The sequence below is a fragment of the Arvicola amphibius genome, chromosome 1 (assembly GCF_903992535.2).
Source record: "Arvicola amphibius chromosome 1, mArvAmp1.2, whole genome shotgun sequence".
NCBI classification, from domain to species: Eukaryota; Metazoa; Chordata; class Mammalia; order Rodentia; family Cricetidae; genus Arvicola; species Arvicola amphibius.
The window spans coordinates 68911499-68925534 of NC_052047.1; the positions used below are offsets into that span (position 1 = coordinate 68911499).

At 57.6% G+C, this 14036-nt stretch overlaps 1 protein-coding gene across 1 annotated transcript; it reads right to left on the reverse strand.

The window, feature by feature from the left end:
* Positions 1–589: 589 nt before the first annotated feature.
* Positions 590–8398, reverse strand: Cabp7 (calcium binding protein 7). The gene is made up of 5 exons (XM_038332402.1): positions 8290–8398; positions 2060–2203; positions 1303–1415; positions 917–1070; positions 590–717 (listed from the first exon to the last, which is right to left on the reverse strand). The coding sequence occupies exons 1-5, from the start codon at positions 8396–8398 to the stop codon at positions 590–592; spliced, it is 648 nt and encodes a 215-aa protein (XP_038188330.1).
* Between the last annotated feature and the right edge of the window lie 5638 nt (positions 8399–14036).

The window sequence follows — 14036 nt, forward strand, 5'->3', positions numbered from 1 at the left end:
GAGAGCTACCTCTGATGCCCCATCTTGCATGAGCATTTGCCTTTCCTGAAAAGCCATGTGGAAGAAGAATCTGAAGCCAGATCTTAGCCCCCCCCCACCCAAAGCCTCAGGCTCCTCACCTGTGAAATGGACAGACACAGGCCCCAGAAGGTGGATGGGAGGACCGGCTTTGAGTCTAAGGAGGATCAGAGGAAGGGACCCAGGAGCCCCAGCCTTGTGCCCACCTCCACCCCACCCACAGCTCTGGACATGAGTTTCTCGCCTGCCTAAAAGATCACAGCATAAACTGGATCCTAGGGACTCCTGTAAAGCCCCTCCTTTCCCAGGAGCTCCCAGGTGGTGGGAAGTTAATGCTACATACAGGCCAGGGAGGGGCACAGGCAGGGTATAGGGGCTAGTGCTGTCCTCAGCCACCACCAGGTCCTCCACAGCTGGGCCATGGCTCCATGCAAGGCCTATGGGGTGAGATTGGGGTGGTCAGTGTCCAGGCTCAAAGTGCCTGTGGGTGGTGGCCCAAAGAGTAAGCTGAGGGGAGAGGCTGCAGGCAGCAGTGGGTGTGGAGTGTGCCAGGCGGGCACCCGTGCAGCGCCTATTTCATGCCACTGCGCAGCACCTGGTTGGCTGCGATGAGCATGACACTGATGATGAAGGCGATGGCGAAGGCGCAGATCAGGCTCTTGCGCACACACGTCTGGCGGATCTGCTGGTTGGAACAGGCTGCAGCCGCCCACCAGGAACACCGGGGGAAGACAGAAGGGGACAGCAAAGGGATGGAGTCAGGTCTGCACTTCGGCACGTGGACTTGGGGCAAACAAGGACACAAGGCTGGGGACAAGGAGGCCCCATGCAGACCCCTGGTGTGTCCCCTGCTCAAGCGTTGGAACCCGCCCACGAGGTCCCGAGGCAGGCCACTCACTTTCCACGTCCACAGGACACTCCTCGGTGGTGCCCAGGTGGCTCTCCTCCTCTGTCATGATGATGTTCTCTATGTCCTTCATGGACAGGTGCTCGCAGAAGGTGTCATAGAGGAGTCGCTTCAGCTCGTCCACGGTCAGCTTCTGCATGTCACACTTGGGTGGCAAAAGGGACAAGCGCTCTGACCACTACCCTGCCACATTCCCCACCCAGCACCTGGTAGGAACACAAGCCCAAAGACAGGCCTCCAGATCCCGTAAGACCAGGACCACCTGGTCCATTGCCTCAAGGAGCCCAGGCCTTCAGGAAGCAGGACATCCAGTGGACAGTGGCCATCCCTCAGCACCTCCACAGTCACACAGCAGAGTCCCGGCAGCCAGGGCATACCTTCCAGAAGACAGTGTCAAAGTCAGTACCGTGGAACTTCTCCGGGATCCCCGAGGTGGAAAGCTTGGGTCCCAGGAGTGTTACAAACTCCTCGAAGTCCACTTGGCCATCACCTAGAGCATGACCAGGCATGAAATGGAGTCTTGACCTGCATGGGACCTCAACCCCTTCCCTGAGCCTCCAGTCAGTTTCAGGGATGCCTAACATGCCAGGCTTTGAGCTGGTGATGGGCTCTACTGGTGGCTGGGGGGGGGGGGGCAGCAGATGGTCCCCAGATGTGTGAACTCCCCTAGAACACTCAGAACTCCATGACTCCCAGCACAGCGATCATCACTCTCTGCCTGCCATTCAGATGGGAGTAAGGCTCAGCATGAAGCTGGCTGCCCAGACTAGTGCCTGCTCTGGAGGGAGAGGAAGGGGCGAGGAGGCAACAGGTGGGATGAAGCAGAGGGGACTTGGTATTGCTAATCATTCTTAGGAGTTTTCTTTAATAAAAATAGCAGGTGGCAAATACAGCTACCATTTGTTTGGGTGATGGAAGCTGAGAGTTATTTTACCCCTTTTCCAACCTTAAAATCCTCCTCATACCAGAGTGGAAGGGGCAGTCTTAGATCCCGTGTGTGGCTGTCACTCCTGTCCCCTCACTTTCTAGGCTGAGAAGTGCTAGAGGTAAGAGGCCAGGGCCACCTCAGCCCCCATGGTTCAGGCGCTGGGGCCTAGGTGATGGTAGGAAGGAAATGGAGGCAAGGCATCTCACCATCCATGTCCAGCCGCTGGATGATGACCTCCAGCTCCACCTCGTTGGGCATGTAACCCAAGGAGCGCATGGCTGTCCCCAGCTCCTGCTTAGAGATGAAGCCATTGCCATCACGGTCGAACACCTTGAAGGCCTCGCGGATCTCTGTGGAGGAACAGAAGGCTGAAACCTCGGCCTGACCCCAGTGTCCCCTTTCCCAGGTCCCTGGGATCTGAGCCCCACTCAGAACCTAGAACTCTGTCATAGGGTGTTCAGGTCACTCCTGGGCTGTGATCTGGAGGCTCTGGGCAGGCGAGGCAGAGGAGACGAAAATGTACCCGGCCTGAGACAGTGGCCACCCGTGGGTCTGACAGCCTTCCTGGTGTGCTCAGGACTACACCGTGTGGTGGGCACAGGGAGAACGCCAGATTCTTGCCATCAGGCAGCATTAGCTCACGGCGGGATGGCCACGTGACTCAAGCTACTAAGTGATGGCTAAAATTCACAGGCCTCCTGGTTTAGATGAAAATAGATACAATAGCTGATCCCCACCAGGCCCAGGCATGATCTCTGAGCTTCATACTCTGCATGGTATAGTAGGAAAAACTGAGGCCCGAGGACCTGAGGGATTCTGGGAGGAACAATCCACTTGACTAGGACCTGGGGGCCAGGCAACTCAACACATGCACTCAGACCAGCCTTAGTCTTACCCACAGCAAATGGGTGCAGCACTCAGGCAGAAGCGGGGGGAGGGGGGTACTTGAAGGGCCCTAACCTTTCACCTTTGCCCCACCTGTCTGTCTGCTTCTGCCTTGATTATCACACTCGGCAGGGTCCTAAAGAACATTGCCCTAGAGGAACAGACTTAAGTCTTAGCTCCAGCTCCCCGTGGGCCTCTTGTTCATTTGGCAGCCTCCTGGCCCCTTTGCCTAAGTTGTTCCCCTGACTCAGCAGGCAGTCAAGGTGTGTGTGTGTGTGTGTGTGTGTGTGTGTGTGTGTGTATGTATAAAGACATGCTCCATGCTCTCTATTGAGGCCAGGGTGCCAGCCTAACTCGGTGGGAATTCAAGGCTCCTACACTGTGCTGCTAGTTACATGTTCACAGGCCTGAGGGAAACGAGGAGTGCGGGCCAGCAGTGTGGCCCTGCCACAGAGCAGACGTCATGGCCCACAGAAAGGTGGCTTGACCCCACCCAGGTCCTGGTCCTCACCTGGCTCTTCCATGTGGACTCATGTATGAGAACTGGAGGTCAGAGTCCCACAGGTAGGCTGAGGTAAACATTATCCCCCCAACACACAACATCAGGCAAGGCTTGGGAACTGGTTTCCATACTAGGGCCAGGAAAGTAGCTGAGCTGAGCTGAGCTGAGCTGGCAGATCTGAGCCAGACCCAGGGGGTACTGAAAACTCTGGACCCTGGCAGCTCTAGGCCCAGTACCACCAACATTCTCCTGGGCCCTGAGGGAGGTAACATGCCCCTGTGACCAGAGATGGCCTGGCAGCAGTCATGGCTGCCGCAGAGCCAGGACTGCCGCGGATAGTGTCTGGATAGTGTGCTTCCCTTCTTCCTCCCCCTGCCCATCTCATTTCTAATCATGTTGTCACCTTTCTGGACTGGTGTCATGGGCACAGTCCCCAGGGGGCCCCTCAAGCCTGGGGAGACCGCTCTAAACCTGCTGCTGCTTTGTCTGCAGCGTCACTGTTCCTGATCTCTAACTCAGGTGTAGCCAGGAGTCCCGGCTGGCCTGGCCTTTGCTCTAGTTGCCCACCCCTCCACGCATCTTCTCTTTCCCTAAAATGGATTGTTCTGCGACAGTGTCCCCATTCCCTGGAGCAGGGACCTGCTGGATAATGAAGGGACGGAATGGCCGATGTCGGCCCGGTCTCCTAGAGCCCTCAGAGAAAGGCTCAAGCAGAGGTTTGCACACCTCGTACAAGGTCTGTGGGCCACCCACAGAGGAGAGAAATAAAGCTGGAGGTGAGAGAAGCAGCCACGGGTTGGTTTGGGGAACGGCACAGTCAGAAATTGTACCCCTTGGAAAATGAAGTCAATTAGGGAGCTCAAGGAAGGATGGGAAAGTCCTAGATACGGTGGGGGCTGCTGCGAAAGCCACCCTCTGCTGCGAGCTGATGTCTGAGCAGGGTTCAAGGTGACTCCCCGGTTGCAGGGCTGCCTTGATGCCCTTTTCTGAGGCCCGCGAGGAAAACGCACCAGACAGGAGGGACAATAATGAGCAAGTGACTCTCGGGATATATGCTCAGGGGACGGGCTCTGAGACAGCCGCGTGGGTACCAAAGACATCATGGCTCAGGCAGGGCTGACCTCCCAAGGCTACTGGGTAAACTCATAGCCGGCCGCTCTCCATCTGTGCCTCTCCCAACCCCCACCCTCCCAGCACACCTAGCTCACACTAATGTTTCAGAGTGCCGACCCAGCCCGGTTCACCTCCATCTGCTGACAGAGGCCCAGCGCAGTCAGAGAAGCAGTCTGCGGTCACAGACCCCGGTGGATCCCAGCTCTGGCCCATCGTCACTGTTTACCTGTACAGTGGAACTCTCTGCAATCAATGATGGAACAAGAAAAATCGTAGATGCAAGCGTTTGGCCAAGCCTGACTTTGAGGAAGCCATTGTCAATCAGACCATCCCAGATGGCAGTGTGGGAAGAGAAAGGAGGCCTGGGTGGACCTGGGATGCGAGGCTGGCCTGCGTGCTGGCTGGGACCAAAACCCAAGGCCTGGGTGTGAATTCCAGCTCCCCCCTCCTCAGCAGCCAAGACGGGGGCAAGGCACTTATCTCCCTCTGAGTCTCGGGTGAGGTTCTTGTCCCATGGCTGGGGGCTGGCCTCTGCTAAGGGTTCCCTAAGGGGGTGGGCTTCAGGGTGCCTGTCACTGTATGTCATGGACATATTGCTAGGTGCATTCCCCGAAAGCCTTGTTCCTTCCCTGCCCTGTGTGGCCAGACAAAACTCATTGTACTCCATCTTGGCATAGGGCTGTCTGGCCTGGGAATGGCTGGCAGGGCCTCTAGGTTTCCAGGCTGATATTGTCCCTACTTGCAGTTTCTAGCCTGACATTCCCAGACCCTCCCCAACCTGTGGAGCTGTACAGGGGCCGAGTCTCGAGCAGACCCAAAAGGAAGCCAGCGTTCTGCCAGAGAGTTTGTCTGGATAGACAGAGGACACTGGAAGGGGCAGTAGTCATCTCGTGTGGTGGCTGCCATTGTCCGCGGCATTGGCCCTGCGCCCCAATGCTTCATCCGCCCTGAATTTTTGGCCTGTGCAGAGGTGGCTGCTGAGCTTAGCTTAAGGAAGCAAAGGCAGAAAGGGGGGGTGTATGTGGACCTACATTAGTGCCCCCAATTGGCCACCCTCAACACAGGCTCCACAGTCGTGTGCACCTCGGAACCTAGCTGTATGGCCATTTGCCTCTCCCATCTTCCGGGCCGGGCATTTCCATTCCTACCCTTGAATGCTGGACCTTGAAGTCTGTCTCGGTGTTCCTGGAGGTCCCTGCCTGGATACATTCAGAAAGGAGGGTTTGTTCCAGCCATGGTAGGGTATTCAGGAGAAGTACACTTGCCTCTCTTACAGGGGCTAGGTGGACCTCCAAGTTAACTCTGCTAGCCCCTTCCTCCCCCTGCCAATTAGCCATGAACAGCTACCCAGGACCAAGGGTCCCCAGTCCGGCCCCTAACTTGCCTTCTTGGCCAATCCCCATGCCCCTTGCTGCCACCCTACACTCTCCAGGCTCATAGAGTGTTCTTCCTCAGTCTCTTCTGCTGTTACATTTGGGTCCTCAGCCCCCACCGCCAGGCCCTGTGCTGAGTACTCCCACGCCATCCATCCTGGAAATGACAACGCTGACACGCTTTTATAGACGCGGAAACCAGGATTCATAGGCAAAACGATCGTCCAAGTTCACCCCATGAGCCAAGAGTGTGGAGACTCGAACTCAGTGCTGCCTGGCTGTTCTCATTTCACCCCCACATCCCCCTCCTCCCTTCCTGATCCTGATCCCCCACCCACACAGACTGACCACCCCCCTGGATTTCTGCAGCAGGCAGGCACGAGGTGTCTGCAGTATTTCATTCCAGGCCACTGACTACCCTATCTGGTCCATGTGGCTTCCTCACAAACCCAGCAATGGGCCTGGGTCTCTCACCCCAACTGCCCTGGGACAGGAATGCTAGTGTGTCCTGGACAGGCTGAGAGGGCAAAGGTAGCATCTGGAGGAAGGACAGCCACTCCGCACTCAGCGGTGGCATACAAGCCTGCTGCAAGGAGCCCAGGGCCTGGACAGGGCCTTCAGGCTTTCAGCAGCCAAGAAGAACCAGGGAGAACTCCCTGCCTTCATGTGCAGATTCCTACAGGCGTCTGCTGGCTCTGTTCCCTCCACCTGCCAGCCACAGGGATGACCCTGTCCTTCAGGTGCCCCCTGCATCAGGGTCCCTCCGCTAGCTCTGAAGGGGATCGAAGAGAAGCAGGGTGTGTGTTTGGTAGGACGGTGACTAACGTGGCTGGGCTTCTGCCAGCATGTCCGCGGGATGGCTCAGATGGATCTTGGGCCTCCTTACCCTTGCAGTGCCCACCGTTGCCCTACTCGCTCCTGCATGCCAGTCTCTCTCGATTTATCCCTGTCCCTGAGTGTGCACTCTAGGACCAGGGGATCAGGAGTGGAGGGACCCAGTGAGACCTGGAACTGTGGAGCCAGGGTCATGGTTGGGATGCTGGAAGCAAAGGAGGGAATGAGGCCAAACCTGCCTGGGGTCTGGGAAGACATGTTGCCTCTGTCCCAGGCATGAGGAGGAAGGCTTCTGCGTGGCCCAGAATAAGAGACGATAAAGTAAAGGAAAACTGGCCTGTGCCATGTGCCCCCTGCAGACCCTATCACCTCCCCCTTTCCCTCGACCAGAAGGAGGCTCTGCTTTGGTCCAGACAGGAAAGGACCTGGGTTTCACAGGATGAATGCTAAGGTCAGGTCAGGGACAGCATCCTTCCATCTGTCCCGCCTGTGTTGAGGCCGAGACCCCCCTCTATGGCTGTTCCTGTCCCTGAGTGCGGCTGGCTGTGAGAAGCGATGTCTGGTGCCTGTGGTGCAGTGAGCATGGGAGTTGCTTTCTCTTTCTCGCCATAGTCTACTCGTCCAAAATTTGCCCCAGGCCAGGCCAGGGCCAAGGAAAGACTTTATAAAAGGCTCCCCCTGGGCTCCTATTGTCCTTTCTGTGTTGGTCCCTCCAACACATTCCTATGGGCTCAGATGAGACCCCAGAGCTGAGACCCCTCGACTCCAGCGATAGGAGACTGGCCCATTCTCTGGGTAATATCAGCCCCTCCCCCAGCAGCCGACAAACATCCTAAGGGACCAAGACTCCCTTCAGTTCAGAGTCCCCGACTCCACTCCATATGGGTCCTCAAGAGGCCTGGGGGAGGGGAATCTTGAGCATACCCCCGCCCCCAATCTCAGCAGAGAAGGAGCTAGGAAGGCCCCAGGGGTCTCACTGCGCCCCAGGACACTCAGTCCGGGAATCCCAGCCCCTGCCTGCTGCGCTGATCTTCAATAGCCAACAGCCTGCGGTCCCTATTCCCGAAAGGCACAAGGACTAGGGTAGGGGGAGGATAGGGTTCCGGCCTCTGCCTTTCCCTTCCAGGCTTCGCTATCGCGACTGAGCCTCCCAATCCGGCCACTTGTTGTCGCCACCGCCTCCCGGCCGCTTTGGCAGCGCACGGGTGGGGGGTCCCTCGCAGGGCTGCAGAAGGGGATGAGGGCAGCCCCGGCATCCGGCAAGAGCGGGGCAGTCGCCCTCTCCCCTTCTCCCGCTGCCAGAGCGGATTGGATTCTGAACGCGACACGAGCGGAATGTCAATAGGAGCGCAGAGCCACGGGCGGGCGCCGTAGAAGGGATCAGGATGCGGGCGCTCAGGCGGCGGGCGCGGGGGACACAGCTCGGACCTCCAGCTTCAGCCCCCGCCGCCTTGCCGCACCGTCACCGCGGGCCACGCGGCCCAATGATCCCGCTGCGGGGCCCCGCAAGTTTCCGCAGCGCCGGGGGCCACGCGGGCAGGGGCCGCGCTTGTCCCCGCGCCGCGGCAACCCCTACCGCGGAGCCCGGGGCAGCCAGGCCGTCCCGCCTCCCGCGCAGTCGTTCATCCGAGTCGCGCAGCAGGGTCCCCGGCGCCCCCCGGCCAGCCAGCGCGGCACCTGGGCGCACAGGTAGGAGAGCTCGTGGCGGGGGTCCCGGCGGGGCACTCACCCTCCAGCTCGTCCTCAGGAATATCCACCGGTCGCTGCTCCGACAGCAGGTTGGGCACGGTGTAGATGCCCCGGTACATCAACGCCGCCGTCACCGGGTGGAACGGCATCTTGGAGGCTCCGCGCCCGCCCGCCCGCCGCAAACTTTGAGGCCGGGGCTCATGGGCCGCCGGTGGCCCCGGGGGCGGCCGGAGCGGGCCGGGCGCGCGGTGCGGCGCGCGGTGGCAGCGGCAAGGTACGGGGCACCCGCCCGGGACCTAGCGCCCCCGCGCCCCGGGCCGCCGGGCCATGCCGCCAGCTCCCTCGTCGGGCTCCCAGCCGGGGCCTCGCAGAGACAGCGGGGGCGGCGCCGCTCCGGCCTCTCGGCTCCGGTTCCGACCGCCGCACGCTGCGCTCCCTCCGCGCTGCCCCGCGCGCTCTGCGCTGCTCGCCGCCTGCTTGCTGGTGCGGCCGCCCGGCCCGCCGCTCCGGCTCCCGCCGCCGCCGCCTGCACTCTAGCTCGCTCGCTTGCTCGCTCTGTGCGGCGCTCGCGGCGCTCCCGCCTCCCCCGCCCGCCCCTCCCGCCCCCGCCCCTTCCCGCTGCCGGCCCCTGAGCGGCCGCCCCGAGCCTGCCCCGGCGCTTTCTCTCCGGTTCGCCCCGATTCTGCTTTCCCCCAGTCTGCTTCGGATTGTTGTCTTCCGCACCCCACGTTCTCAACCAGCGGGACCACGGTGGTGTGGACTGGGGGTGGAGCTGTTCCTTGTACTCACCGTCCCACCTGCCCCTCTAACCCTCCCCCAGCAAGCGTGGAGAGATGAGAACTAACGACTAGAGACCCAGAAAGGCGAGGTTTCCCCAGGCGCGGGGATCCTCAAAACCAGTGATCCTCGTGTTGGTGCCAGGAGAGCCTCCAAGGTGGGGAAACTGAGGCTTAAAAAAGGACGTTGGCCAAGGTCACCAAGCAGGACCAAGCACAGATCTGCTCTGCAGGAGACTCTACCGGCCTGTGACTGACACCAGCAGTTGACTGGATCCCACACTGGGCTCTAGTCCTGGATCCTCCTCGGGGCCTCTGCCACTCAGCTTGCAGGGCAGGACAAGGTCTGTCTCATGTCCCGAGGGGCAGTGAGGAGGAGACAGATGACCCAGGGCCTGCTGATCACATGGCTGCAGGTTAGACCTTCCTCAGATCTTGAGCATGTGTGCTACGGGGGTGGGAACAAGTGTCTGAGGGGCAGCATGTGCATGTGTTTATCTTATTCTTCGTCCAGGACACTGTGTACATGCGCTTTCAAATCCACATGCCGATGAGTGTGCATGACCACCTACGTGTGCCGGGACTGTGAGCTGGCAGGGAAGGGCATAAGCCAGGAGGCAGGTGTGGCCAAGTGTGAAGGCCCTCGAGTTGGGAGTGGCATGTATACATGGATGGGCACAGATATGTGTGCACCTGTACAGTTATGGGATATGGTGACCTTCTGGCCTGGATGGGCCTCAGCTGGCCTCAGTCTCATTTTTGGACCCACGTCTGAACTATCTCCCTGCCCCCTTGGGTCCAATCAGCCAAAGGCCCCAGCAGGAAAGCTGATTGCCACATCCCTGCCCGGCCATGCCCTTCCCAAGCTGATTACATTTTTCTGCTTGTTTCTGCTTTTGTTGATGATTAATCATAGCCCTGACTTGGGCCGGGAGAGAGGGGGCTTGGTGAGAGACACCAGCCCCAGCTACCCTGGGCCAAGGCAGCATTTGGACATGCTCTGAATCTTCACAGGCATATGAAACCTGTCGAGAAGCCAGGCAAACCCCAGCTGTCATCTGAATGTCTGCCTCAGGCCTCTGGACTAGCTTGCTGCCTGTACAGACCTGGGGTTGGAGTTGTAAGAACTCCCAGAAAAGCCCCCCCAAAGCTCTTCTTGACCATCCACCGAGTCAGCTGGGTCCTTATGACCCCTTAGGATTCTGCTGGGGCAGAGCTGTGGCGTAGGAAGAATCAGCCACCCACCCAGCAGACATTGTGTCTGCTCTTGCATCTAACACCTTCCTTCGACGGGACGTTAGTCATGTCCCTTAACCTCCCAGGGCCTCAGTTTCCCCACATGTGAGGTAAATGATACCGCTCAGGCAGGGAGGAAAATGAAGTGATCTAACGTGAATGACTCTTGACCTCCCGGGATCTCTTGGGGTTTCCTGTTAGCACAAAAATCCCCCCCATGGGAATACAAACTACTAATCATAGTGTCAAGTATTGATTGAGGGGTGATCTGTAAGCACCTCACTTGCTAAGCCTTCCCAGACAGTTTGCCAAGTGAGCTGCTGACAGACTGGCAGGAAGCACACCTCTCGGTTCTTTCTTGGGAGGCTGCCACGGAGGAACAAGGCAGCTCCCTCCGGTTCCCTGAAGCCCCTGGCCTTGCTGCCCGGTCAGGGAAAATCTCAAAAGAAGAGGCAGAAAGGAATGAAGAACAACTCAAGTGGGCATCCTCCATCCAGCCAAGCCCTGCGAGTCCACGCCCAGGTGCAGGTGTCCATAGATACAGGGACTGGCCCCCAGTCACTGACCTTGGTCTGCTTCCAAGGGGTCAAGCTATCCACATCCTCCAGGTCAGAGTGGCAGGCAACTCTGGGATGATGGCTTTAGTATCACAGTGTACCACTCCCTCCTGGGCAATCTTGGACATTTCAGTCCCCTGGTATCTCAAGCTGGTACCTCCACTCTCCCCGATGCAAAGCCACAGCCCAGGACATTCTAACTGCTGACCCAGAGAGCTGCCCTTTCTGTATAGTACCTGTACCTGCTCCCCTTTGCCTGCTAGCTGAGGCCATAGGACATAGCTGGGCTGTGCATGCAAATCGCCTGGTCCCCCTCCTCGATGCCTTGCTCTCATTCACAGGCAGGGAGGGAGCTCTAGAGACCAAATCCAGCTGTAGAGCCTTCTGAGGAAGGGTTGGAGATGAGGCCCAAGGCAGAGGCAGGGGCTCCGAGGCCAAGCTCTGGCGTGCGCTGGCTCTCCCTGCTCTTCTAGACTCTGAGAACCTGGCTGCTTCTGGGCAGCACTGTCAACCTCCTCCACCCTCCAGTGCTGTGTGTGCGGCCCCCATGTGCCAGCCCCTGCATTCAATGCCAGCATGAAGGCAAGGCACTGCTTGTGCCTAGGGCCCACAGAGCAAGGGCCACGGGGCTGCAGGGTGTGGCTGATACCAAAGTCCTGCTGTCTGATGTCGGTGGGGCAAAGTTTTTACAGAGGGACGTGGAGACAGGACTTTGAAAATCTCAGGGCATGGGGTCAGGAAACATGATGTGATGTACAGTCAGAACTCTAGAAGCCAGAGCTCACCAGCAGGGTCCTACTGAGCCTCAGTTTGCCCCTCTATTAGATGGGAATGCATCTAAAGCAGAACAATAAGGCTCTGATTTCATCAAGTCAGGAGAAGTCTGTTGTGGAGTGAAGAGGCTAAAGATGTGAAGATCATTCTTAGCTTTAGAAGGCACGCTCTGGGGGCTAGAGAGATGGCTCAGCAGTTGAGAGCACTATCTGCTCTTCCAGAGGAGCCGGGTTCAATTCCCAGTACCCACCAGACAGATCACACCTGTCTGTAACTCCAGTTCCAGGGGATCCTGTGGTGATATTTTGTTCGTGTTCTAACAAATAAAGCTTGCCTGGAGATCAGAGTAATAAGCTATCTGCTAGTTAACCATAGAGACCAGGCAATGGTGGCACACACCTTTAATCCCAACACTTGGAATCTTATGCCTTTTATTCCAGAATTTGGGAGGCACACGCCTTTAATCCCAGCACTAGGGAGGAGAAAACAGGAGATGGTGGCTGGGCAGAGAGAGGAATATAAAGTGGAAAAGACAGAGCTTGGTCCTTTGGTTTGAGGATCCAGTAGAGGTAAGGAGTCGCTCAGGTGGCTGTTGTTCCTTTCTCATTAGCATTTAGAAAATACAAAGTTAATAAAGCATTATACAATCTATTGCTAGGGCTTATTAAACATATCTTTTAGAGGTCAGTTTGCTCTTTCTATAACTGCTCTCCCTCTAGGAGTGTGTAGTGTTCCTGTAATGTGCTTTATATTGTAACACTCACACAGACACACGTGCAGGCAAAACACCAATGCGTGTAAAGAAATCGTGAGAAAGGCAGGTTCTGAGTCCTCATCCCTCAGGCTCCCCACGTGTGGGTTGGACTTGTGCAGAGGACCGGGAACCCTGTGAAATGAGTGTGAGAGTGAATGAACGCCTGACAGTCACCCAGCTGCCCTGTCCTCTCTGCACATCAAGGAAGCAGACGGTGCGATCCCAGGGTGTGAATTATGTCTGTCGCTCCCCATCTGGGGAAGGAGATGCTCCTTGGGTACCCACTGGGAGATGCATGGGCCTCGGGCCTTCTCGAGGGGATCTCATGGATCTCAGGGCTTATTCTTGGCAAAAGGGACTTGGGGGGCAGGCAGTGGTGGTGCACGCCTTTAAACCCAACACTTGGGAGGCAGAGGCAGGCGGATCTCAGTGAGTTCGAGGCCAGCCTGGTCTACAAAGCGAATTCCAGGACAGCTAGGACTGTTACACAGAGAAACCCTGTCTTCACACACACACACACACACACACACACACACACACACACATAAACACACACACACACACACACACACACACACGGCCTGGAGAGTGAGGAAGGGTGATTCACTGAAAGCTTAAACTGTTTCCTCAACAGCCATCCCAGCAAGAAGAGAGCAGCAGCGGTTCACCAACTCCAGAGACTCACTCTTACTCCCAAGAGCAGCAGAGTTCCTGCCCTGCCCAAGACCAGGGCCCCTAGAGGCCTCTCTTCTCAACACACATGCCCTGGCTGGATCTGCTCTCTGACACCGGCTACCTCTTGCCACCCACGTTCAGCACCAGGGAGAGCGCCCGGTGCGGCTTTGGCAGGCCTTGAGCTGAAAGGAAGTGGTGTAGGACCCAGGAGAGCCAGCCAAGACAGCCTGAACCAGTGACCAGAGGAAGCCAAACTTGAGGAAGGTAAGCACCAAGGTCACGTCTGCACCATTGGCCACAGTGTTGCCAGAGCCAAAAGGCCTGACTGGAAAGAAGCAATGGGGCACAGAGGCAGAGGTCGGGGAGAAGGGGTGTCTAGGGACAGCAGAGGCTCTGGCCTCTGCGCCTTGGCTGGAGAATAACGTTGTTCCAAGAACCCAGTGGGGACAGTGTCTGGAGGTGAATAAAATATTCATCGTCCAGGCACTCACTTGATGAATAATGAAATGTGTACGCGTGCAGACTCGGGCTGGCCAGGAGAGGGTGCAGTCAGGAACCTATGGGCTCCATTTGCTCGGATCCCTGTCCTGTACTGAACACCCCTCTGAACCTTCGGAGTCTGGCTCCTGAAGGGGACAGGATCAAACATGACAGCATGACCAGTTGTCTGAAGGACGTGGAGAGGACAGTCCTTAAATCTGTTTCTCCTCCAGAAGCAACTTGAGGATGGAAAAGAATCCAGAGGTGTGGGATTCAGGGTGACGGTGATGAACCCTGACTACAGGCTGTCACCGGCTTCATGCCCTGACGGTGGCAACTGTCTGGGCCTCAGTTTTCTGTCTTGTGAAATGGGCCCATGCTGCCAGCATATAAAAAAAACACAAAGAGCTGCTTAGTAATGAAGGTGAAGGTAGCTGATGCCACTGGCCCTGGCTCTAGACTTTCTGAGCCTATTCTCTGGCTCCCATGATCCCCTGAGTCTAGGAGTGGCCTCACCTAGCTGACCTGTAACAAA